The sequence below is a fragment of the Saccopteryx leptura genome, chromosome 11 (assembly GCF_036850995.1).
Source record: "Saccopteryx leptura isolate mSacLep1 chromosome 11, mSacLep1_pri_phased_curated, whole genome shotgun sequence".
In the NCBI taxonomy this organism is placed as follows: Eukaryota; Metazoa; Chordata; class Mammalia; order Chiroptera; family Emballonuridae; genus Saccopteryx; species Saccopteryx leptura.
Genome location: NC_089513.1, coordinates 47,033,976 through 47,058,425, shown reverse-complemented (window position 1 = coordinate 47,058,425; position 24,450 = coordinate 47,033,976). Strand labels below are relative to the sequence as shown.

The 24,450-nt window shown below is 38.9% G+C and overlaps 1 protein-coding gene across 1 annotated transcript in view; it reads right to left on the bottom strand.

Moving 5' to 3' along the window:
- The window catches only part of ROCK1 (Rho associated coiled-coil containing protein kinase 1), a 159,191-nt gene that overhangs the window by 32,441 nt on the left and 102,300 nt on the right, over positions 1-24,450 (bottom strand). Inside the window, exons 17-22 of the mRNA XM_066353644.1 lie at positions 20,668-20,774; positions 19,284-19,434; positions 12,069-12,229; positions 10,223-10,407; positions 7,849-7,918; positions 6,685-6,779 (exon numbers count right to left, since the gene is read on the bottom strand). Coding sequence (XP_066209741.1) covers positions 6,685-6,779; positions 7,849-7,918; positions 10,223-10,407; positions 12,069-12,229; positions 19,284-19,434; positions 20,668-20,774 — 769 coding nt within the window. The remainder of the gene's footprint in view (positions 1-6,684; positions 6,780-7,848; positions 7,919-10,222; positions 10,408-12,068; positions 12,230-19,283; positions 19,435-20,667; positions 20,775-24,450) is intronic.

Here is a 24,450-nt window from a genome sequence, read left to right as displayed (position 1 = left end):
CCAAGGCTCCATTGGAGCAGAGTTGGCCCGGTCGCTGAGGATGGCTCCGTGGCCTCTGCCTCAGGCGCTAGTATGGCTCTGGTTGCAATAGAGCAACGCCCCAGATGGGCAAAGCATCGCCCCCTGGTGGGCATGCCGGGTGGATCCCGGTTGGGCGCATGCGGGAGTCTGACTGCCTCCCCGTTTCCAACTTCAGAAAAATATAAAAAAAACACCAAAAACCCCCAATTTTTTTTATTTAGTGAGAGGAGGGGAGGCAGAGACAGACTCCCACATGCAACCCAACAGGAATACACCTGGCAAGCCCACCAGGTGGGGATACTGTGCCCATCTGGGGCCCTTGCTCCATTGCAACCAGAGTCATTTTTTAGTGCCTGAGGCAGAGGCCATGGAGCCATCCTCAGTGACCAGGGTCAACTCGCTCTAATTGAGCCTTGGCTGCAGGAGGGGAGGAGAAAAGAGATAGAGAGAGAGAGAGAGATAGATAGAGAGAGAGAGAAAAGTGAGAGGGGGAGGGGTGAAGAAGCAGATGGGCGCTTCTCTTGTGTGCCCTGGCCGGGAATTGAACCCAGGACATCGTCCACACACCAGCTGACACTCTACCACTGAGCCAATCAGCCAGGGCTAACTTTTCAATTTTTTAAATCATTTTTTTATTTTTCAATCACAAGTGACATGCATTATTATACTACAGTTTCAGGCATACACCCCAGATATTAGAGATTACATAACTGATTATCCTGATAAATCTCGTACCTAACTGACACCATACATAGTTATTAGAATATTACTGACTATATGCCCTATGCCTATCCCTGTGACTATTCTGTAACAACCAATTTGTACTTCTTCATCCCTTCAGGGTTTTCCACCTCTATCCCCAGTGCCCCTCTCATCTGGCAACTCTCAAAATATTCTCTATATCTATGAATCTGTTTCTGTTCTGCTTCATTGGTTATTTTGTTTTTTAGATTTAACTGTTGATTGATATTATTTATTGACATTTTACTGTTAACATTTAAAAAAATCTTTTCTTCTGCTTCTTAAAGAAGACCCTTTAACATTTTGTGTAATACTGGTTTGGTGGTGAAGAGCTCCTTCATCTTATTTTTTGTCTGTGAAGCTCTTTATATGACCTTCGATTCTAAATAATAGCTTTGCTGGGTAGAGTAATCTTGGTCCTTGCTTTTCATCACTTTGAATATTTCTTGCCACCCTTCTGGCCTGAAACATTCCTGCTGAGGAATCAGCTGACAGTCTTATGGGAGCTTCCTTGTAGGTAACTAACTGCTTTTCTCTGGCTGCTTTTAAGATTCTTTCTTTGTCTTTAACCTTTTGCATCTTAATTATGATGTGTATGGTGTGGGCCTTATCGGGTTCATCTTGTTTGGATTTCTGAGCCTCCTGGATTTGTATGTCTATTTTCTTCATCAGGTTTGGGAAGTTTTCTGTCATTATTTTTTCTTTCTCTTTCTTTCTTTTTAAAAAAGATTTTATTTATTTGAGAGAGAGAGAGAGAGAGAGAGAGAAGAGGGGAAGGAGCAGAAAGCATCAACTCCCATATGTGCCTTGACCAGGCAAGCCCAGGGTTTTGAACCAACAACCTCAGTGTTCTAGGTCAATGGTCAGCAAACTCATTAGTCAACAGAGCCAAATATTAACAGTACGATTGAAATTTCTTTTCAGAGTCAATTTTTTTTTTTTTTGTACTTTTCTGAAGGTGGAAACGGGGAGGCAGTCAGACACTCTCACATGCGCCCGACCGGGATCCACCTGGCACGCCCACCAGGGGGCGATGCTCTGCCCATCTGGGGTGTTGCTCTGTCCTGACCAGAGCCACTCTAGCGCCTGGGGCAGAGGCCAAAGAGCCATCCCCAGTGCCTGGGCCATTTTTTGCTCCAATGGAGCTTCGGCTGCGGGAGGGGAAGAGAGAGACAGAGAGGAAGGAGAGGGGGAGGGGTGGAGAAGCAGATGGGCGCTTCTCCTGTGTGCCCTGGCCGGGAATCGAACCCGGGACTTCCGCATGCCAGGCCGATGCTCTACCACTGAGCCAACTGTGCAGGGCGAGAGTCAAATTTTTTAAACTTAAACTATATAGGTAGGTACATTCCTTATCGAGGTAGCGCCTGCATGTGGTATTTTGTGGAAGAGCCACACTCAAGGGGCCCATGAGCCGCAGTTTGCCGACCAGAGTTCTACGTTGATGCTTTATTCACTGCACCACCACAGGTCAAACCTGACATTATTTTTTAGAATAGGTTTTCAATTTCTTACGCTCTCTCTTCTCTTTCTGGCATTCCCATGACGCAAATGTTGGCATACTTGAAGTTTTCCCAAAGCCTCCTTACACTATCTTGGTTTTTTTATTATTTTTTCTTTTTGCTGTTTTAATTGGGTGCTTTCTTTCCTTATATTCCAAATTGCTGATCTAATTCTCAGCATCATCTACTATGGTGCTGATTCTTTGTAAACTATTCTTTATTTCATTAGTGTTTCCTTCATTTCTGACTGGTTCTTTTTTATGGTTTTGATGTCCTTTTTTACGCTGCTGTAGTTATCACTAAGTTTCTTGAGCATTCTTATAATCGTTGCTTTGACTCTGTATCTGGTATTTTTCTGGAGATTTCTTCTGTTTTTTACTTGGGACCTGCTTCTTTGTCTCCCCATTTTTTATTTATTTATTTTTTTTACAGAGACAGAGAGTGAGTCAGAGAGAGGGATAGACAGGAACAGACAGATGGGAACGGAGAGAGATGAGAAGCATCAATCATCAGTTTTTCATTGCGCGTTGCAACACCTTAGTTGTTCATTGATTGCTTTCTCATATGTGCCTTGACTGCAGGCCTTCAGCAGACCGAGTTAACCCCTTGTTGGACCCAGCGACCTTGAATTCAAGCTGGTAGGCTTTTTGCCCAAACCAGATGAGCCCGCGCTCAAGCTGGTGACCTTGGGGTCTCCAACCTGGGTTCTCTGCATCCCAGTCTGACGCTCTATCCACTGCGCCACCACCTGGTCAGGCTGTCTCCCCATTTTTGGTTGCTTTCCTATGTTTGTTCTTTCTAGACCTTTCTGTGTATTTGGCACTTTAAGTCCCCCTCCCCCCTTTTTGTATTTTTCTGAAGTGAGAAGCGGGAAGGCAGAGAGACAGACTCCCGCATGCTCCTGACCGGGATCCACCTGGCAAGCCCACTAGGGGGCGATGTTCTGCCCATCTGAGGCATTGCCCCGGTTGCAACCGGAGTCATTCAAGCACTTGAGGCACAGGCCGTGGAGCCATCCTCAGCGCTTGGGCCAACTTTGCTCCAATGGAGCCTTGGCTGCTGGGAGGGGAAGAGAGAGATAGAGAGAAAGGAGAGGGGGAAGGGTGGATAAGCAGATGGGCACTTCTCCTGTGTGCCCTGGCCGGGAATCGAACCCGGGACTTCCACATGCTGGACTGATGCTCTACCACTGAGCCAACCGGCCAGGGCTAACTTTTCAATTTTTTTCTTTTTTTTTTTAATACTTCATTCCCCTAGTCTTTCTGATAACCTAACTGTGGTTTTCTCCTTGTATTACTGATTACTTCTTACCTTCCCTTCCTCTGCCCAATCCTTAAGAATATAAAGAGCTAGCCGTCTGTCTTCAGCCTTTAATATCTTCTAGTCATACACTAAGAGTTATAAATTATTGCCTTGGGGGTCAAATGAACCCACATCAGTGTTCCCCTACCTCCCTCCAGACACACACACACAAAATAAATTTGGATCAACATTTCATATAAAAATTGAGATTTTTGGCTTCTCTCAAAAAAACAGAAGATCTTGAAATATTCAGTCAGTGTTACCATGTGGCAGCAAATGGTTAGAACTGAGGACATAAACTCTTCAGTTTGTTATAATCATTACAACTCACACAATGAATGTACCCATGCTTACATCCAACTAACTTCAAGCCAGCTAATGTATGCTATTATAGGCTCACGAGTTTATAAACTCTGATATACACAATCATCTTAACAAATCCCATCTATCTTAGTGGTTTCAGTATGCAATGATTGTCAAATCAGCTTCAAGTCCTTATCTTTTCTTTGAGTTCTGAAGCAGTATGAACTCAACTGTCTGATACTCATTTCTCTCTGAATATCCAGACACCTCAAATAGGTCTGAAACAGAAATAATATAATCTCCCCTCCCTTTTAAAAATTAATTAATTCATTAATTATTTTTTCTTTTCCAAGTGAGAGGAGGGGAGATAGAGGGACAGACTCCCGCATGAGCCCCAACCAATCCACCTGGCAACCCGTGTCTGGGGCAGATGCTCTGCTCATCTGGGTCCATGCTCGCAACTGAGCTATTTTTAGCATCTGAGGTGGTGGCTCCATGGAGCCATCCTAAGTGTCTGGAACCCACATGCTCGAACAAATTAAGTCCTGGCTACAGGAGGGGGAGAGAGAGAAAGACAGAGGAGGGGAAGGGGTGGGGAAGTAGATAGTCCCTTCTCCTGTGTGCCCTGACCAAGAATCAAACCTGGGACACCCACACGCTGGGCTTATGCTCTACCACTGAGCCAACCGGCAAGGGCCCCCCCCCCCCCCCCTTTTCATAACTCCTTAACTCAGGGACTAGCGCTACAATCAACACAATTGTCCTGGTCAGAAACTCAAGAGTTGGCCTGAAATTTTCCCTAGCCTTTACCCCCCTGTCCCCAAATCTACAAATCCTACTGCTTCTACTTTCCTGTTTTTCCCTCATGTACTTTCCTCTTCTTTTACTGTGAAGTTCCACTATAATTTTACATTTAGCTTACACCAGTATAAGTGGGCTTATATCCACCCAACGTTCCCTTACTTAATCCATTCTCCACTCTAAAAAGAGGAGCTTTCTAAAATAATATTTTTTCAATTCCTAGTTTAAAATTTTCATTCATTCATTCAATATGTATGGAATACTTATTGCAAGGCCCTATTCTAGGTGATGTGGATATACAACAGAGAACAACAAGAACAAAACTTCCTGCTCTTCAATGTTTGAGCTTAAGTTCTGGTGAAAAAAAAAAGAAAAATTAAGAAAATAAGTGAGCAAATTCTATAATATAATAGGAGGGGTAAGTGTTACAAGAGGAAATTCTAAATTCCTTTTAGCATGACACACAAGGCCCTTTGTAATCTAACTCAGGTTTATCTCTGTAGTATTACCTGTCACCAACTGTCTCTCTACCTGCAAACTAAGTCATTTGCTGTTGCCAAAATCACAGATTGGCTTCTGTGTAAATTTCCCCTTCCCCATATCCTATTCCCTAGTGAATTCTTCTTTTTCTCAGTTGACACTTGGGAAATGTTTTATGAATGCCACATGCAGTATATATCCCTTCAATATATTCCAACAGCACTTTGTTAGTCATCTACATTAATTTTATCTGTCTCTGACCTAGATCCTGAAGCACTTGAGAAAACCATAATTTACTAATAATTACTTCTCTGGCTGAAGTATTGTGCTTATAATAGTAATGATCAATATTTTCTCTTAAATAGATGAAACAAGAACAAACATGTCAATCCTCTAAAAACAATACAGTACATAGTAGATTTGGTGCCCCAATCACAGCACTCAAGCTGGAGACCTCAGGGTCTTGAACCTGGGTCCTCCACATTCCAGTCCGACACTCAATCCACTGCGCCACCGCCTGGTCAGGGCTCATCTGGTTTGAGCAAAGCTCACCAGTTTGGACCCAAGGTCGCTGGCTCGAGCAAGGGCTTACTCGGTCTGCTGTAGCCCTACAGTCAAGGCACATACGAGAAAGCAATCAATGAACAGCTGCAGGCGTCCCCACACTACGGCCCACAGATGCGGCCCCCTGAGGCCATTTATCCGGCCCCTGCCGCACTTTCGGAAGGGGCACCTCTTTCATTGGTGGTCAGTGAGAGGAGCACTGTATGTGGCAGCCCTCCAACGGGTCTGACGGACAGTGAACTGGCCACCTGTGTAAAAAGTTTGGGGACCCCTGAGCTAAGATGCTGCAAGGAAAAACTAATGATTGATGCTTCTCATCTCTCTGCCTTCCTGCCTGTCTGTCTGTCCCTGTCTATCCCTCTCTCTGACTCTCTCTCTGTCTCTGTAAAAAAAAAAAAAAAGTTGATGCTTCCTGCTCCTCCTCCCTTCTCTCTGTCTCTCCCCCCCACCAACTAAAATGAATAAATTTAAGTAGCTTTAAAAGGTCTTCTCTTTCTAAGGTCCAAAGCACATATTCTAAGATCTCAGGTTAATTTCACACGAAGAAGACCTTAAATACCTTTACCTAATATAAAATGACTTGCAAATACAGCATGAACAATTTATATACAAATAGAAAATTGAGACCTCCCTTTTTTTAATCAAATGTATCAAAATTAATTAACAATTTTATTTCATCTAATACCCAATTTGTATTCAGGTGTTTTTTTTTAAAGAGACCTTAAAAATAATTTACTATCACAGTTTAGTGAATTTCTGTACAATTTGCTATAGTGTTAATATAGTAAACTATTTCTTCACCATAAAGGTAAACTTTAGCCTAAATCTAGCTTGATTTGTTTTGAATTCATTCAACATAATTTGCCATACCATGCTATCAGAATAATGTCACATCTAATCTCTATCTTTAAATTTTAAGTTAAGAATACTTTGTTGTAATATTGATTCTTAGTCTAAAGAAAAATAAACATACTTCTCATTTTGTAGTTCTTGTATTTTCTTTAAATTTTCTCTGTTCTTTTCTTCAAGTTCTTCCTTAAGTTCCTTTACCTGGGTTTTATAAAGTGTCTGCAAAACAAGTGATAAGAAAAAACTAAGTATTTATAGCAGGTTAAAAAACAGATGACAGTTTCTTATAAAGTTAAACAACTAACATATGATCCAACAATTCGACTCTCAAGTATCTAATTGGTAGACCATAAGCTTGTACCAAAAAGAAACAAACAAAAAAATTCAGAGGCTTTCATAAAGCCCTAAAGCTGTAAATGCTCACCAATAAAAGTGGTAAAATTACCTTGGCCTGCAACAAGTAAGAGAGTATTTTTATGAAGAAAAGGCAAAAAAGGCACATAAAATGCTTCTAGAGTCATACAGGAAAAGGCTCTTGAACAAATGTATGTATGTAGGCTACTGTAACATGCATACATGATAACAGTAGCACTCTAAACCACCCGAACTTGCTACCAGGCAGACAGAACCCTTAATAAATCTCATATGTTGCTCTAGAGTTTGATGACAATTCTGGAAATATTCGCACAAAAATGGTCACTTCTTTACCACTTAACAGACCACAAACCCAGATTCAGAAATGAAATGTAGAAATGGAGATATAAAAGGGAGAAAACCACTTCATAGTCACTTAGAAAAGAATCATAGTTAACATTAATATCCTAAATGCCTTGTTTTATTTCTTTTTTTTTTCTTTTTTCTTTTTTTGTATTTTTCTGAAGTTGGAAACGGGGAGGCAGTCAGACAGATTCCCGCATGCGCCCGACCAGGATCCACCCAGCATGCCCACCAGGGGGCGATGCTTTGCCCATCTGGGGCGTTGCTCTGTTGCAACCAGAGCCATTCTAGCGCCTGAGGCAGAGGCCATAGAGCCATCCTCAGCGCCCTGGCCAACTTTGCTCCAGCGGAGCCTCGGCTGCAGGAGGGGAAGAGAGAGACAGAGAGGAAGGAGAGGGGGAGGGTTGGAGAAGCAGATGGGTGCTTCTCCTGTGTGCCCTGGCCGGGAATCGAAACCGGGACACCTGCACGCCAGGCTGATGCTCTACCACTGAGCCAACCGGCCAGGGCCTCTAAATGCCTTGTTTTAAGTGAGGTTTTAAATAGTCTATATGTTAAAAATGATTATCACCGAGAAATATTGCTCAGCTTCAAGTTGATCTTGTAGTTCTCGCATCTGTCCTTCATTTCCTCTGTACTGTCTTAAGATAAAAAGAGAAAATATTAAACATATGCTTCTATTTATAGCACACTTTATATTATTCTTTGTTTCTTAAAGTTGCTATAATAAAAAAGGTTTACTAAAATGACCTTTGTTTTAAAAAATCATACTTCATTATACAGTGTTACTTTACTAATTATATTTGGTTAGGCCATACTGTCTGGTTCCATTTGTTCCTTATAAAATGACATTATGAAAAGCAGAGGAAACACTTTTCTAACAAAACTCATATCCAGGAGACTATTAATTGTGGATTAATGCAAATTGCAAAAATAAAATAATTTTCTTGGTAAATTTTTACAGAGAAAAGCATTCTTAGCAATACATTTAAAATGTCTTATGTAGTACGTAAATCATTAAAAACAAAGGACATAAAAATACTTAATACATAATAAAAATTAGTTAATACTATATATTATGGCCAATTAAGAACAATGCAGCAGGACAGAATGAATAAACAGGTAAGGAAAAAGGAGGAAAAGAAATAACTAATTACATGTAATTATATATGTAATACATATATAAACATAACTCAAACAGAGAGGAACAGACTCAAAAGACAGAGACATCATGTAAGATACAGACACATATTTTCTTTTTTTTTTTTTTGTATTTTTCTGAAGCTGGAAACAGGGAGAGACAGTCAGACAGACTCCCGCATGCACCTGACCGGGATCCACCCGGCACGCCCACCAGGGGGCGATGCTCTGCCCCTCCGGGGCATCGCTCTGCTGCGACCAGAGCCACTCTAACGCCTAGGGCAGAGGCCAAGGAGCCATCCCCAGTGCCCCGGCCATCTTTGCTCCAATAGAGCCTTGGCTGCGGGAGGGAAAGAGAGAGACAGAGAGGAAGGAGAGGGGGAGGGGTGGAGAAGCAGATGGGCGCTTCTCCTGTGTGCCCTGGCCGGGAATCGAACCCGGGACTTCTGCACGCCAGGCCGACGCTCTACCACTGAGCCAACTGGCCAGGGCCCAGACACATATTTTCAAAGATGAACAATTCCATCTGCAGCTACTAGGTTTTCATATTAGATATTAATAATTTTGTACTTTCAGCATCTAGTAAGGCATATGGTTGATAGAAGGTATATAATAAATGTTCACTAATGCTGAGTTAAAGTTAATTTGGGAGAAGAAAACTAGAGGCTCTAAAAGGGGAAAAGAATTTCACCAATATAAATCCAACATCATCAAAACTGAGTTTTATCTAAGAATCACTGTGTTGTAAACGAAGCTCAAATGAAGATATTATAACATAAATTTTGAGGAAATACACATGGATTGATATAAGATATATCTATCTTTGTTTTTTTTTTTGTTTGTTTGTTTTTTTCATTTTTTTGAAGCTGGAAACAGGGAGAGACAGTCAGACAGACTCCCGCATGCGCCCGACCGGGATCCACCCGGCACGCCCACCAGGGGCGACGGTCTGCCGACCAGGGGGCGATGCTCTGCCCATCCTGGGCGTCGCCATGTTGCGACCAGAGCCACTCTAGCGCCTGAGGCAGAGGCCACAGAGCCATCCCCAGCGCCCGGGCCATCTTTGCTCCAATGGAGCCTTGGCTGCGGGAGGGGAAGAAAGAGACAGAGAGGAAAGCGCGGCGGAGGGGTGGAGAAGCAAATGGGCACTTCTCCTGTGTGCCCTGGCTGGGAATCGAACCCGGGTCCTCCGCACGCTAGGCCGACGCTCTACCGCTGAGCCAACCCGGCCAGGGCAAGATATATCTATCTTTGATATTAAATTTCTGAAGCACGTCCTTATACAAGTTCTGAAACCAACACTGACACCTGGCTTTATCTCCACTTCAAGTAAGCAGGCACATCACATCTCAGAACAGGAGAAAAAAGGTACTTTGTGTTCTGAGACGAACCAAAGGAACAAAACAAATACAGGGTAATCATATATAATTCTACTAAAATAACCCTTGAACACTTTCTGTAAGATACTGTTTGCAATCCTTAATAAAAATGTGAAAAAAGATAACTTTTGTGAATATGAAAATCATGAGAAAATTGTGGTTTTCCACCATAAACAGATTTACTGTAAAGAAGTAGCCTTGATAATCTCCTTTTTTCTTTAAATATGTTTTGTTTTAATTTAGTGAGCCTGTCCTTCCAAAGCCTGAACTCCTTTGTAAACTTTCTTTGCAAGTAAATTATTTTATTTCTAAATCTTTTTAAGTCTTTCATAAATTCTAAGTACATAATCTACAAATACATAAAATATTAAACATATAAGCAAGGAATACAAAAAGAAATCAAGAATGTTAATTTTTGAGACTTACTTTGTAAGCTGCGCTAACTCAAATTCTAATAATCTCTTTGCTTCCAATAAAGTATTTATTTCCTGTTTCATCTGCTTTTCTAGACCTTTTAAATTGTCTGCCTCAAATGCTTGAGTCTTCAATTCATTTTGTAAGAACAGTCGTTTATTTGATTCTTGCTCCAGTTGCAGGGTGAGATTCTTAACCTATGAATAAGAAAAGTGATTGGGATCTTAATTTCTTTAAATTTATCAGACATTATTCGAAAAAACACAAATCAAATCTCCAGTATATTATAATGCCTTATACAAACAGTGAATATCAGTATTTTAAAGAGTCTCTATTATAAATCACTTCTTGGCCTTTTGGCTAAGATTAAGTGTAAAGAATCTTCATTATTCTATGTGTTTACTACTATAGAATTTATTATTCAAATTATAAATATAAGTCAAATTAACCCCCAAATTTCAGATATGAGATCTTAGGGGGGAAATTTTTTCTTTTTCCTACTCTAACCTGTGTGGAAATTATTGAGTAGGAGATGAGTATAAAAGTGACACTTGAAACCATGTCAACACAATAAAATTTTTTTAAAAAAGCTACTTTTGGTGGAGACTTCCTAAGGGGTAACTATCTGTTCACTCATAAGTATTTGTGCTAGTTTATAACCCTCCAAAGTTTTTGAGGCCTTCTTTAACTCTCAGATGTGGTTAGTCGGATTACTCTTACAACATTCACTACTTTCTCTTTTAAGTATATACCATTCTTGTCATTACTATTTTAATATGTCTTTCCCTCTGGACTCTAAGTTCCACAAAAGTCAAGACCATACCTATATTATTCAGTAACTCAAATCCTAGCACAGAAACAGGTAGATAACAGATGGTCAAAAATTATTTTAAGTGACTGAATATTATCTTTCAAATTTTCATCATGCATTCTTTTCTTCCTGCATACAGATTCTAAGAGGTATCGCTAATTTCTAGGCCACTATATATACAACCAAATGAGTTTTCCTGAAAGAATCTTTTCACCTATAACTCCCTTTTTAAGTTTCAGAGACTATTAATACTTCGATTCCCAAGTTTCTCCCATCGCCAATCAACATGTCTCTCCTTCTCTGGTCAGATCTAATCCCTTGGTTCCTACTTACCTATCTGTTAAGAACTTAGCAATCATTCCTTTATTGTTATCTTCACTGATAGTGTTCCTTCCACAAACTCAGGCTTCTGACTCTCAAACAATTAATTTCTGAGGTCTTTCTCAACCTTTAAAATAATGGTAGTGTTCTATCCCTCGTTTGTGAAGTCTTTCCTGATTATTCTGGTCTTCTTTCTTCCTTCTCTAACTTGTGTGGACTAATTACTTTCATCCTATCATTTCTAAAATACATAGAGTAGACACAAGGATATAATGACATTTTGTTTTTTTATTAATGCTTCGTAAATGTGTACCTTATGCTTTCTATAATCTAAGCCAGTAAAGCCTGTTAAACACTTTTTTTGGAAACATAACAGCAATGTTCCTCTTTGGGATTATAGACTACTTTTCAATAAAAACAGGTTTTGTTTTGTTTCTTTTTTAAAGCAGATAGGGGAGGAGCTATGACACTTCTACACAGTTGTACTGTCAGTGCAAAATGGTATAAACCCTATATTATGAATGTTTAATAACTATTTGAAGATAAAAATTCTAAGAACTAGGGATATCATAGTGACCATATAGCAGTGAACACAAACACATATAGGTTATTTCATTCAAATTTCTTCAATGTTGTTCAAATTATATATAATGACTTTTCAGACATAATGTGTAATTGTTTCTCTTTCATAAAATAAACAAAATCAGCACTGCCTATTTTTCTTACTTCATCCTCCATTCTTTCTTTACTTTCAGTCAAATGCTCGAGCTTCTGCTGAGATTGTTTCAAATCAACATCTAGCATGGAACACTGTTTTTCAATTTGAACAACTCTATTTTCAGCCTTCTCTCGAGCTTCTCTCTCTTCCTTCAACTTTTTTTCCATCTCTGTGAAATAAAAAGTTACAAACATACATTTAAAAGAATAGATTACTTCATTACTTTTCACTGTCATGGACTGGTGCCAAATATCCCTATTGTTTTTATCCTGGGTCTCTAATAAAGCTATTCATTATAGAAGTCCTAGTGTTATTTGAGTTATTTTTTATTTTAGGTGAGAGGTGAGGAGATAGGCAGATTCTCACATGAACCCCGACCAGGATCCACCTGACAACCCCATCTGGGGCTGATACTCTAGTACTGAGCTATTTTTCGCACCACGCTATTTTTAGCACCTGATGCTGACGTGTTTGGACCAACTGAACTAATCCTCAGTGTTCGGGGCCATGCTTGAACCAATCGAGCCACTGGCTGCGGTAGAGGAAAAGGGAGAGAAGAGGAAGGTGGGAGAGAAGCAGATGATCGCTTCTCCTGTGTGCCCTGACTGGGAATCGAACCTGGGACATGCATACGCCAGGCCGATGATATATCCACTGAGCCACCAGCCAGGCCCTGAATTATTTATATAATAATTATATAAAATTATTAATATAATTTTATAAAATTATTAATATAATTTTATAAAATTATAAAAAATTATATAATCTCTAAAGAAAGCTATAAAATGTAATAAATAAAATAAAGCCTTCTAAATCCAGCCTTTGCCCAATTATATAAGAGATCTAATCAGTATTTTCAGACTGGAAAGTGAAAGTACAGCTGAGGGAAAACTGAGGAGGAAAAGGGAAGTAGTTCAGGTAAAAGCAGAATAGGTTGTGGCTACTAGCTTACACCTTGCATTGTTCCAAAGAAGTTTCCAGAGACTTAAGGCTATGATAAGATTCCAATTTATACAGCTGAGATAAACAAAATTCCATGGTAGTATATTTTAATTACCAAAAGATAATAGTCACCTGACCTGTGGTGGCACAGTGGATAAAGCATCGACCTGGAAAGCTGAGGTCACTGGTTCAAAACCCTGGGCTTGCCCCGTCAAGGCACATATGGGAGTTGATGCTTCCTGCTCCTCCCTCCTGTGTCTCCCTTCTCTCTCTCTCCTCTCAAATAATAAATAAAATCTTAAAAAAATAAATAAAAAGAATACTAGTCGACGCTGAGGTTCCTTTTCCGAGATAATGGTAACTAAGGTTCCGAGAGGCTAACTTTTCCATGGTGTTGCAATTAGTAAACTGCACCAACAGTATTCAAACTCATTTAAGCTTGCTTTCCCACTCAGAGAATGCCCTCTAGGTCAGTGGTCCCCAACCTTTTTTGGGCCACGGACCAGTTTAATGTCAGAAAATATTTTCACGGACCGGCCTTTAGGGTGGGACAGATAAATGTATCACGAGACCAAGACAAGTGTCAAGAGTGAGTCTTAGACAAATGTAACAGAGGGATTCTGGTCATTTTTTAAAAATAAAACATCATTCAGACTTAAATATAAATAAAACAAAAATAATGTAAGTTATTTATTCTTTCTCTGTGGATCGGTACCGGTCCGTGGCCCGGGGGTTGGGGACCACTGCTCTAGGTGACAAAAGGAAACCACCAGAATGAAACTTCCTCATCTTTTCCCCCAAACCTATAAACTTAGCTGTGCCAATACAATTATTATTACTTATTCCCATCTCTCTAGTCAAACATAAATCCATTCGCTTATGTTTTAGACTTTGTTCCTCCAATTATGTCATCTCTTTGTCTCAACAATTTCCTCCTCCAAACTGAATCATTCCCATCAACATAATAATCTGATTTATTATCCCCTTAAATATCCTCTACCGATCTAATATCTCTCTTCAGCGACCTGCCCCATCTCTGTTCAAAGCCAAACTTTCAAAAGAGTTGTCTACACTTACTGTCTTCAGTGCCTCACCTACTATAGTCATCTCTTTCCAATTTGGTTTCTATCTCCACCATTCCTCTGAAACTGTATGTTAACCAATGATGTCCATGTTGCAAAATTTAGAGGACACACAATCTCCATGTCTTCATCTTCACTGACCTTAATAGAATTCAGTATAATGAACCACTTCCCATTTTTTTTTTCTTTTAAAGAACAAATTTATTTATTTATTTTTAGAGAGGAGAGAGAGATAGAGAGGAGAGAGAGACAGAGAGAGAGAAGGGGGAGGAGCTGGAAGCATCAACTCCCATATGTGCCTTGACCAGGCAAGCCCAGGGTTTCGAACCGGCGACCTCAGCATTTCCAGGTCGATGCTTTATCCACTGCGCCACCACAGGTCAGGCCACTTCCCATTTTTTCCAATGCTTCTTCAAGCTTCTCATACCACTCTCTCTTGGTTTTCCTGTTACCCCTTTGGCTGCTCTTTCTTTCCTAGTGTCCTTTGTTGGTTTCCCCTCTTCTATCTAACCTCCCAATGTTAGACTGCCTAAGGGTTCCAATATAATTATTCTTCTCTTCTGACCTATTCTTCCCTTCACTAATTTCAAGATATTCTTCCTACAGCTCCACCTGTTTGACTCCTGAATGGATAGTCTCTGCTGAGCTTCTGACTTACATACCAATTGATTATTTGACATCTCTACCCAGATATCAAATATGCTTTTCAAAGTTAATATATCTAAAATAGATACATTATTTCCCTCCCATCCCAAACCACTCCTACAAATTATTTCAATGTGTGTGTGTGTGTGTGTGTGTGTGTGTGTGTGTGTATGTGTGTGTATTTTTTTTTGATAAAGAGAGAATCAGAGAGAGGGACAGATAGGGACAGACAGGAAGAGAGATGAGATGCATCAATTCTGCATTGCAGCACCTTCATTGTTCATTGATTGCTTTCTCATGTGCCTTGACTGGGGGGCTACAGAAGAGCAAGTGACTGCTTGAACTTGGGCTCAAGCCAGCGACCTTGGGCTCAAGCCAGCGACCTTGGGCTCAAGCCAGTGACCATGGGGTCATGTCTATGATCCCACGTGCAAGCTGGTGAGCCTGTGCTCACACTAGATAAGCCTGTGCTCAAGCTGGCGATCTCAGGTTTTCAAACCTGGGTCCTCCAAGTCCTAGTCTGATGCTCTATCCACTGCGCCACTGCCTGGTCAGGGAATGTAAAAATATATTAACATCCATTCAGCTATTAAAATTAAAAGCCCAAGTTTTGGGTTCCTTCTTTTTCCTCTTTCCATTCAATTTATCACCAACTCTTGTCCTCTGTATCTCCAAAACTTTTCAGCTTTACAACCACCAATGTCCACACTCTAGAGTCTTCTAGCTGATCTCCCTTTATAAACTGTTCTCTCAAAAGCATTCATCACACAGCAGCATGGATGGTCTTTTAAAAACATAAACTATACATCTCAGTACAGCTTAAAACACAATGACTTCCTACCAGTCTTAGAGTATGAGTATTGAACTTAGAATCAATTCTGATTGGAACATACTTCATCCCACGCTTGAAATGTCTCATTCATTTTTAAAAATATTTTATTTACTGGTTTTACAGAAAGAAGGGGGGAGGCACGAGAAGTATCAACTCATAGTTGCTTCACTTTAGATGTTCATTGATTGCTTGTCAGATGTGCCTTGACTGGGCAGGCCCAGGGTTTCGAATCCGCAACCTTAGCATTGTAGGTTGACGCTGTATCCACTGTGCCACCAAAGACCAGTATCTGATTTATTTTGACTTTTAGTTCTTACCTCAAATATCACTAGCTCAGAGAGACCTTTGCTTGAAACCCTACCATAATGTGCATATTTTCACATTTATGATTACAGCTAGTACCTTATTTTAATATTGAGCATATTAGCTTATTTTAGCATATTTTAATTGATTTGCTATTTAGTCTCTTTCTACATTCAGAATATAATCTCTAAGAGGGAGAGTTCTTCTAAGTCTTATTCTCTATGCTTATTTTCAGTGTGCTTAGCCTACAACAGGCAGTCACTATTAATGTATGTGACAGAAATAAAAGTAGTTCAATACAGCTGAAAAATGGTATACACATAAAAAAGTGCAGAGCAGTAAGATTATAAAGATAAGTGCCATTTCAAAGATTCTGTATGTCAGAAGGAGTTTGACATGTAACTTATAAATAATGAAAAGCCACAAAAGGATTTTAAGAAAGACCAGCACACTAAGACTTGAATTTTTAAAAGATCATCCTTATCTAAGTAAGAACAACAGGTTGATGAGTAGAACAACTCTTTTCAAAGTAAAAATTAAATATCTATCGTAACAGATCAAGCCAAGTGCTGATGTCACTACAAACTAAGAGGGAATAAGAAAGGGGGACTGACTACAATGTTTATATCATTTGGACGTAGAAACCCTGAATGATTCCCAGATTTGTGACTTGGCCTTCTGGATATTGAGAACCACCATCCTTCTTAACCATAATAATATCTCCGATTTATTGAAAGCTTTTCAAGTACAAACACTTTACATGCATTTTTCTCATTTAATTTTTCATTAGTCATAGATGGCTAACTGGCAAAATAGACTTTCTTATTCCAAGCCTGGGCTCATAAAAACTATACAGCCATTAATCAGAATAGTAAGAATATCGGATAAGAACAGGTAATATCCTAAGTTTCCCCTTAAACTGGATTTAAGGTGCCTAGTGACACTCACAGATATTAAGAAGTTGACTAGAAGATGAAGAAAAACAGTTAGTAAGGATCACAGGTTGCTGCAAGGGTTTGTCTATTTTTTTTTAAAGATGAAAGAGAGACTCGTATATGTTTACAACAATAAAGGATTCAGCGGAGAAAAAAATGTTGAGGATAAAGAAGAGAAAAAGAGCTATAGTAGTCTCTCTTATCTACATAAGATACATTCAAAGACCCCCAGTGGATTAATAAAACTGCAGATATTAATGAACCCTATATTTACTATGTATGTATATATGTAGACATATATACATACATATATAATAAAGTTTAATTTATAAATTAGGCACAGTAAGGGATTAATAATACTATCTAGTAATAAAATAGAACTATAACAAACTATAAAACAAGTTAGTGAATGTGATCTGTCTCTCTCAAAATATCTATGGTACTATACTTATCCTTCTTGTGATGATGTGAAATGTATAAAATGCCTACATGATGAAATAAAGTGAGGCGAATTGTGATGTAGCATTAGGCTACTACTGACCTTCTGACAGTACGTAATTAGCATTTTATGGCTTCTCTTTGACCTATCTGAACTGCCAGCTGATATCATTATTCTTGCGCTTTGGGACCATTATTAAGTAAAATAAGGGTTACATGAACACAAGCACTTTGATACTGCAACAGTGGATCTGACAACTAAGAAGCTACTTAAGTGACTAATGGGCAGAAAACAAATACAACATAAATACGTTGGACAAAGGGATGGTCCATGTCCTGGAGGAATGGAGTAGGACACTGTGAGATTTTGATACTCAGAACAGCATTCAACTTAAAATTTATGAATAGTTTATTTCTGGAATTTTCCACTTAGTATTTTTGGATCTCAGATTACCACAGTTAACTGAAATAGCATAATGTGAAACCATAGATAAGGGGGACTATTGTAATAAGTTAAAATGAGATAAGAGACTGAATCTAAGTACAGCTAGAACATATTAGACATGAAGAGGATCACTCTAAGATGAGAAGGAAAATATTGAATATGGGTAAAGAAGGCCCTGGCCAGGTAGTTCAGTGGATAAAGCATTCTCTGGATGTAGCATGGTCGTAGGTTTGATCCCTAGTCAGGACACCTATGAGAAGTAATCAATGAGTGCACAACTAAGTGGAACAATGAATTGATGCTTCTCTCTCTCTCTCAATTCTTCTTTCAATTAATAATAATAAAAGATGGGTAAAGAAGTAGGATAGGTTAGGTAAAAGAACTAGATTTTGAGGAAATCACATTCATGTTTTCATAATTTCTTTTTGAAATAAGAGAAGAGTTCACCTAACAACAGTGGAGTAATAAAGAAATGGCACTGGAAGCTCAAGGAGAGAAATAAAAGTCTGGGAGATAAGGAACTAATGAGTGTTATAGAACAAAAAGGACAGCTCAACTGCAGTTGGAGATAATGCCCGGGCTAACATCCATCTGAAGAACTGTATGAGATGAAGAAAGTGGCTAGTTGGTCTGATCCTGGGTTATGTTTGGAGGCTTAATACAGCGGAATTACAAAGCAATGAGAAAACTGAGGGTCCAAAGCAAGAGAGCTGATGAATTAACAGACAATAAATTCCAGAATAAATCAGTAATAAAGAACTGAAAAATTAGGAAAAAAAACCCCCCAATTCCACTGACTTTTTTTTGTGTATGTAACAGACAGAGAGAGGAACAGACAGGGACAGACAGGAAGGAAGAGAGATGAGAAGCATCACGTCTTTGTTGCAGCACTTACTTTCTCATTGATTGCTTTCTCATGTGTGCCTTGATGGGGGGGTGGCTACAGCAGAGCGAGTGACCCCTTGCTCAAGCCAGCGACCTTGGGCTCAAGCTGGTGAGCCTTGCTCTAACTAGATGAGCCCGTGCTCAAGCTGGTGACCTCAGGGTCTCGAACCTGGGGGTCCTCTGTGTCCCAGTTCGACACTATCCACTGCGCCACTGCCTGGTCAGGCTCCACTGACTTTTATAGGGAACAGAGGGTAATACAAGGTGGGAGAGTGAGGAAACTAGAAGGTGAAATTATGATTTTAAAAAATAAAAGGTATCCAAAAGGGGGGATGATACAGTACATAATTAGCACTTTATGGCTTCTCTTTGACCTATCTGAACTGCCAGCTGATATCATTATTCTTGCGCTTTGGGACCATTATTAAGTAAAATAAGGGTTACATGAACACAAGCACTTTGATACTGCAACAGTGGATCTGACAACCAAGAGGCTACTTAAGTGACTAATGGGCAGAAAACAAATACAACATAAATACGTTGGACAAAGGGATGGTCCATGTCCTGGAGGAATGGAGTTCCTCCAGGGAACAAGAATTCTCTTCCTAGATCATTAATTATAATACTATTATAAAGTAAAATTTTGATCAAAATCAAGTTAATGTAGGTATTATTTAAAAACTAATCATATAGAAAATATTAAAACTGATACTTACCATACATAGCAACAGACTTTGCCTCTTCAATAGATTGATGTTTGTCAGTTAAACGAGCTTTGGTTACTTTATGTTCCTTTACCTCTTGCTCTAACCGTTGTTGTAATGATTTAAGCTTATAGTTTAAATCTATCTCTAAATTATTCTTCTCCTATAAAATGAGAATAAGAGTCATATAATACACTGTTCATAAGACATTATTAAATCTTACATTATTTAATATCCTACAAGAAATAATACATGAGTCACTGGCCTGAAATATGACATCCTATTTCTTAAATAATTTTATTCAGGACGTAAGTTTTTATACTTCTTTTGTATTTCATATGACCTATGTCTTACTTTTAAAATTTACAATAAGCACATAAAATTAAAGGTAAAATATCACCTTTTCTTTACCCCCAACACCTCCTGCCTCTTCCCATTTGAATCATCAGCGCGTCTGATGGCAGGGCAAGGTTGTGGTGGTGATTATGTTAGAAGGGTTAATTGTTAGGATCAGAAATAAAGAGGAAAATTCTTCAATTCATAAAAAAAATTGCTACCACTTTTTAAAACAATTAAATTATCTCTATCTACATTTGTATCTAGACCAAATATATGTTACTTTGATGAAAGAACAAGTCAAAATGTATCTCATTTCTGTTTGAGTGCTTCTTCTCCTCTTCCTTCTTTCATCCCATTTTTCCATTTACACCAGGCTCAGACAGCACAAAACTATTCTATACTGTCACAAAACATGTGTACAAAGTACAAGATTAACTGGCAGATTTCCTCATCATTTATCTGAGCATCTAGTAAACCTACATTTCAGTGAGGCATCAAAAAGTAAGAGCTCTATAACTGCATATTATCTATTTAACCCTTTTTTTGTTTGTATTTTTTTTTAGCAAGGTAGAGACAAAGGATAACTAACGATATTTTTGATTAAGACAATTCTACATGTAAAGGCCAATCACTTTGTGCATTTTCTATTTTATTAACTCCTACCAACAAAATGATAAAAGCATATGTAATCTATATACTGATCCTTTGTTTTCCTTCTTCATAGGCTTGTAATAAGGTTCCACACCTTCAACATATGCATGGTACAAAAAAATGGAAAAAAAAGTTTTCATCAAAAGGTACTTATTTCTAAACCAAAGCAATTTGTGATCAGATAATATCCAACAACTAAAACTCTTCAGGGATAAAAAAAAAAATAACACAATACAAAGTGCTAAATAAGATAGATAACCCTGCCCCCCAAAACATACTGATCAACCATAAAACTTTTAGAAATATAATATATAAAGATTAGAAATAAATGCTATTTTATAAACCACTTTATAATATTTAATAACCAGTAAATACTATCTCATAATGGTAATGTTAAATTACTTACCTTTTCTGAATGATTAAGCATGTCTTGAGCATCTTTTCTTTCTCCTTCTACTCTTTCAAGATTATATTTGAGATGCTTCACCTCCTCTTGTAAAGATGTAATTCGAGCTATCAAGTAAGAAAAAAAGTTCAAGTCACACAGTCATTAAAACAAGTATTTTTGGTCAGTATGACCATTAAGATAAAAAAGTTTTAGGCCCTGGCCTGTTGGCTCAGTGGTAGAGCATCGGCCTGGTGTGCAGGAGTCCCGGGTTCAATTCCCGGCCAGGGCACACAGGAGAGGCGCCCATCTGCTTCTCCACCCCTCCCCCTCTCCTTCCTCTCTGTCTCTCTCTTGCCCTCCCGCAGCCAGGGCTCCATTGGAGCAAAGTTTGCCCAGGCGCTGAGGATGGCTCTGTGGCCTCTGCCTCAGGCGCTAGAATGGCTCTGATTGCGGCAGATCAACGCCCCAAGATGGGCAGAGCATCGCCCCCTGGTGGGCATGCCGGGTGGATCCTGTTTGGGTGCATGCGGGAGTCTGTCTGACTGCCTTCCCGTTTCCAACTTCAGAAAAATACAAAAAAAAAAAAAAAAGTTTTAAATTTCCTGATCAAAATAATTGTTTTCTTGATAGTATATATCCTGTGTTTCCCCCAAAACAAGACAGTGTCTTATATTAATTTTTGTTCCTAAAGATGCACTAGTTCTTATTTTTAGGGGATGTCTTATTTTTCCATGAACAAGAATTCACATTTATTGTTCAACAAAAAAATCAACATTTATTAATATATTGTAGTCATGTCATCACAAACATCAGCATAACCAGCCAAACTCTGAATTCCACCAAGAATTTCTTGTGACGCTATTTCCATGTACAACAATCTCCCCCGTTTCCCCGAAAATAAGACAATGTCTTACATTAATTTTTGCTCCTAAAGACACGCTAGGTCTTATTTTCAGGGGGGGGGCCTTATATTTCTAAGCTTGAAAAAAATTGCACTAGGTCTTATTTTCAGAGGATGTCTTATTTTCGGGGAAACAGGGTAGTAACTACAATATATAAAAATAAAAAAATGTTCATGCTAATTGGAGATCAGCTAACACATATTCTTTATTTCACAATGGTCAAAGAGATGGAGCCTAGCTTGGTCCAGAAATCAGATCTGAGTCTTTACATTCAGCATTCTTTTTACCATGTTAAATGTGAGACACTTTAGTTAATTAAGGCAAGTATTTAAGTGCTTTTTATGTGCCAGACAGCCTGAAAGTGTTTTAAAAGTCTTAAACTTAATGGAGCCAAACTCTATTTTTATAGAAAACGAAGTTTTAAGGAATTCGAGCATTGTAACAAAGCTTAGCTTTAATCCACCTAAGGCTCACGCCATGCAATGGCAGCAACTCATACTTAGTAATTTCCTTATAACACGCTTTATACTTTTAAGGCTTTAAATATATAAGTATTTAACAAACACATACATTTAATACATGTAAAATTTAACAAAAAATAAATATAATTATACGGTCTAATTCAAAACCCAGAACCTATTTTCTTACTTTGTGATTCAAAGTAGCCTAGGATTTGTCAGGGAAATGGATAAAGCACCCTTAAGAAACAGAAAAATTTTGTATTTTTTTTTTTTGGATAGGGACAGGGAGAGAGTCGGAGAGAGTTAGAGAGAGGGACAGACAGACAGGAAAAGAGAGAGATAAGAAGCATCAATTCTTTGTTGAGGCACCTTAGTTGTTCATCAATTGCTTTCTCATACGTGCCTTGACCAGATAACTACAGCAGAGCGAGTGACCCCTTGCTCAAGCCAGCAACCTTGGGCTCAAGCCAGTGACCCTGCCCTCAAGCTGGTGAGCCCATGCTCAAGCCGGATGAGCCCATGCTCAAGCTGGTGACCTTGGGGTTTCGAACCTGTGTCCTCTGTGTTCCAGTCTGAGGCTTTATCCACTGCGCCACCGCCTGGTCAGGCACTGTATTTCTTAAAGTTCAGTGTTTAACTTGCTGTTCTTGCCTAACTCTTCACTCTATTTGCTTTTTATATTTTAGTGTTAAGCAGTTCTTAAATGAACAATGAAACCAAATGTTGGCACCTGATAATGCTTAACTGCTAGAAACACACACACACACACACAAATGGCATTATGATCATGTAGGAGAAAAAAACATCTACCAGTTTCTTTCAAATTATTGCACAAAAATATAAAAAGTGTGTGTTTGTATCAAGAGGATAAAGCAAATGTGACAAGATGTTTAAATGTTGAAGTGCTATTAAAGAATTCTTCCTATATTCATAAAAATAGGTTTTAAAAATCCATATAAAAATTATATATTCAGATTTAACTGCATTTTTTTTTTTTTTTTTTTACAGAGACAGAGAGAGAGTGAGAGAGAGGGATAGATAAGGACAAACAGATAGGAACGGAGAGAGATGAGAAGCATCAATCATCAGTTTTTTGTTGTGACACCTTAGTTGTTCATTGATTGCTTTCTCATATGTGCCTTGACCATGGGCCTTCAGCAGACCGAGTAACCCCTTGCTCAAGCCAGCAACCTTGGGTCCAAGCTAGTGAGCTTTACTCAAACCAGATGAGCCCGTGCTCAAGCTGGTGAACTCGGGGTCTCGAACTTGGGTCCTCCGCATCTCAGTCCGACGCTCTATCCACTGCGCCACAGCCTGATCAGGCTAACTGCATTTTTCTTATAGAAGTTTCTATAAACCAATTCCCAATAAGACAAAGTAATGAAAATATGAGTTGGAATGCATTACAGATTTCTAATAAAATCATGTAAGAATGTTAAATAAAAGTTTATTTTCTTATAAAATAAAAATAAATTAGGCTAAATTAAAAATAAGACAAGTAACATTCTGTTCATCAGTAGACAATATTAAAGAGTAGAAAAAGACAATATGATACATACATTTGATAAAGGACGAATATCTAGGAGTCGTACAAACCAGTAAGAAAAAGTCAAACAAAACAATTCGACGGGAGAGAACAGTCTCTTCAATAAACAGTGTTGAAGCAACTGGAATATCTACATGCAAAAAAATAAAATTGGGCCCTGGCTGGCTTACTCAGTGGTAGAGTGTCAACCTGATGTGTAGATGTCCTAGGTTCGATTCCTGGTCAGGGCACAAAAGAGACAATGACCATCTGCTTCTCCAATCCTCCCCCTCCCCCTCCTGAAGCCAATGGCTCAATTGGTTCAAGGGCATTGGATGGCTGAGGATGGCTCTGTGGAGCCTCTGCTTCAGGTGCTAAAAGCTAAAAATAGCTCGGTTGCCAGCATGGACCCAGATAGGCAGAACACCGGCCCCAGATAGGCACAACAGGACTTTGCCGGGTGGATCCCAGTCTGGGTGCAAGCAGGAGTCTGTCTCTATCTTTCCTCCTTGGAAAAAGAAGAAAAAAAAAAGTTGGATCCCTACATCATATCATATACAAAAATTAGCTCAAGATAGGTCAGAGACCCAAATATAAGCACTAAAACCATAAAACTTTTAAAAGACATGAGGCAAAATCTTTATAATTTTGGATTTGAAATGTATTTTTAGATATGATACTAAAAGCATGAGCAACACATAACAGATAAGCTGGACTTCATTCAAATTAACTCTTATAAGACATTATCAAGAATGTAAAAAAACAACTTACAGAACAGTGGTATATACTAAAAAAAATCAAGTATCTGATAAGATCTAGTATCCAGACTCTTAAAAGTCAACAGAAAGATAAATACCCCATTAAAAATGGATAAAAGACCCTGGCCGGTTGGCTCAGTGGTATAGTGTAGGCC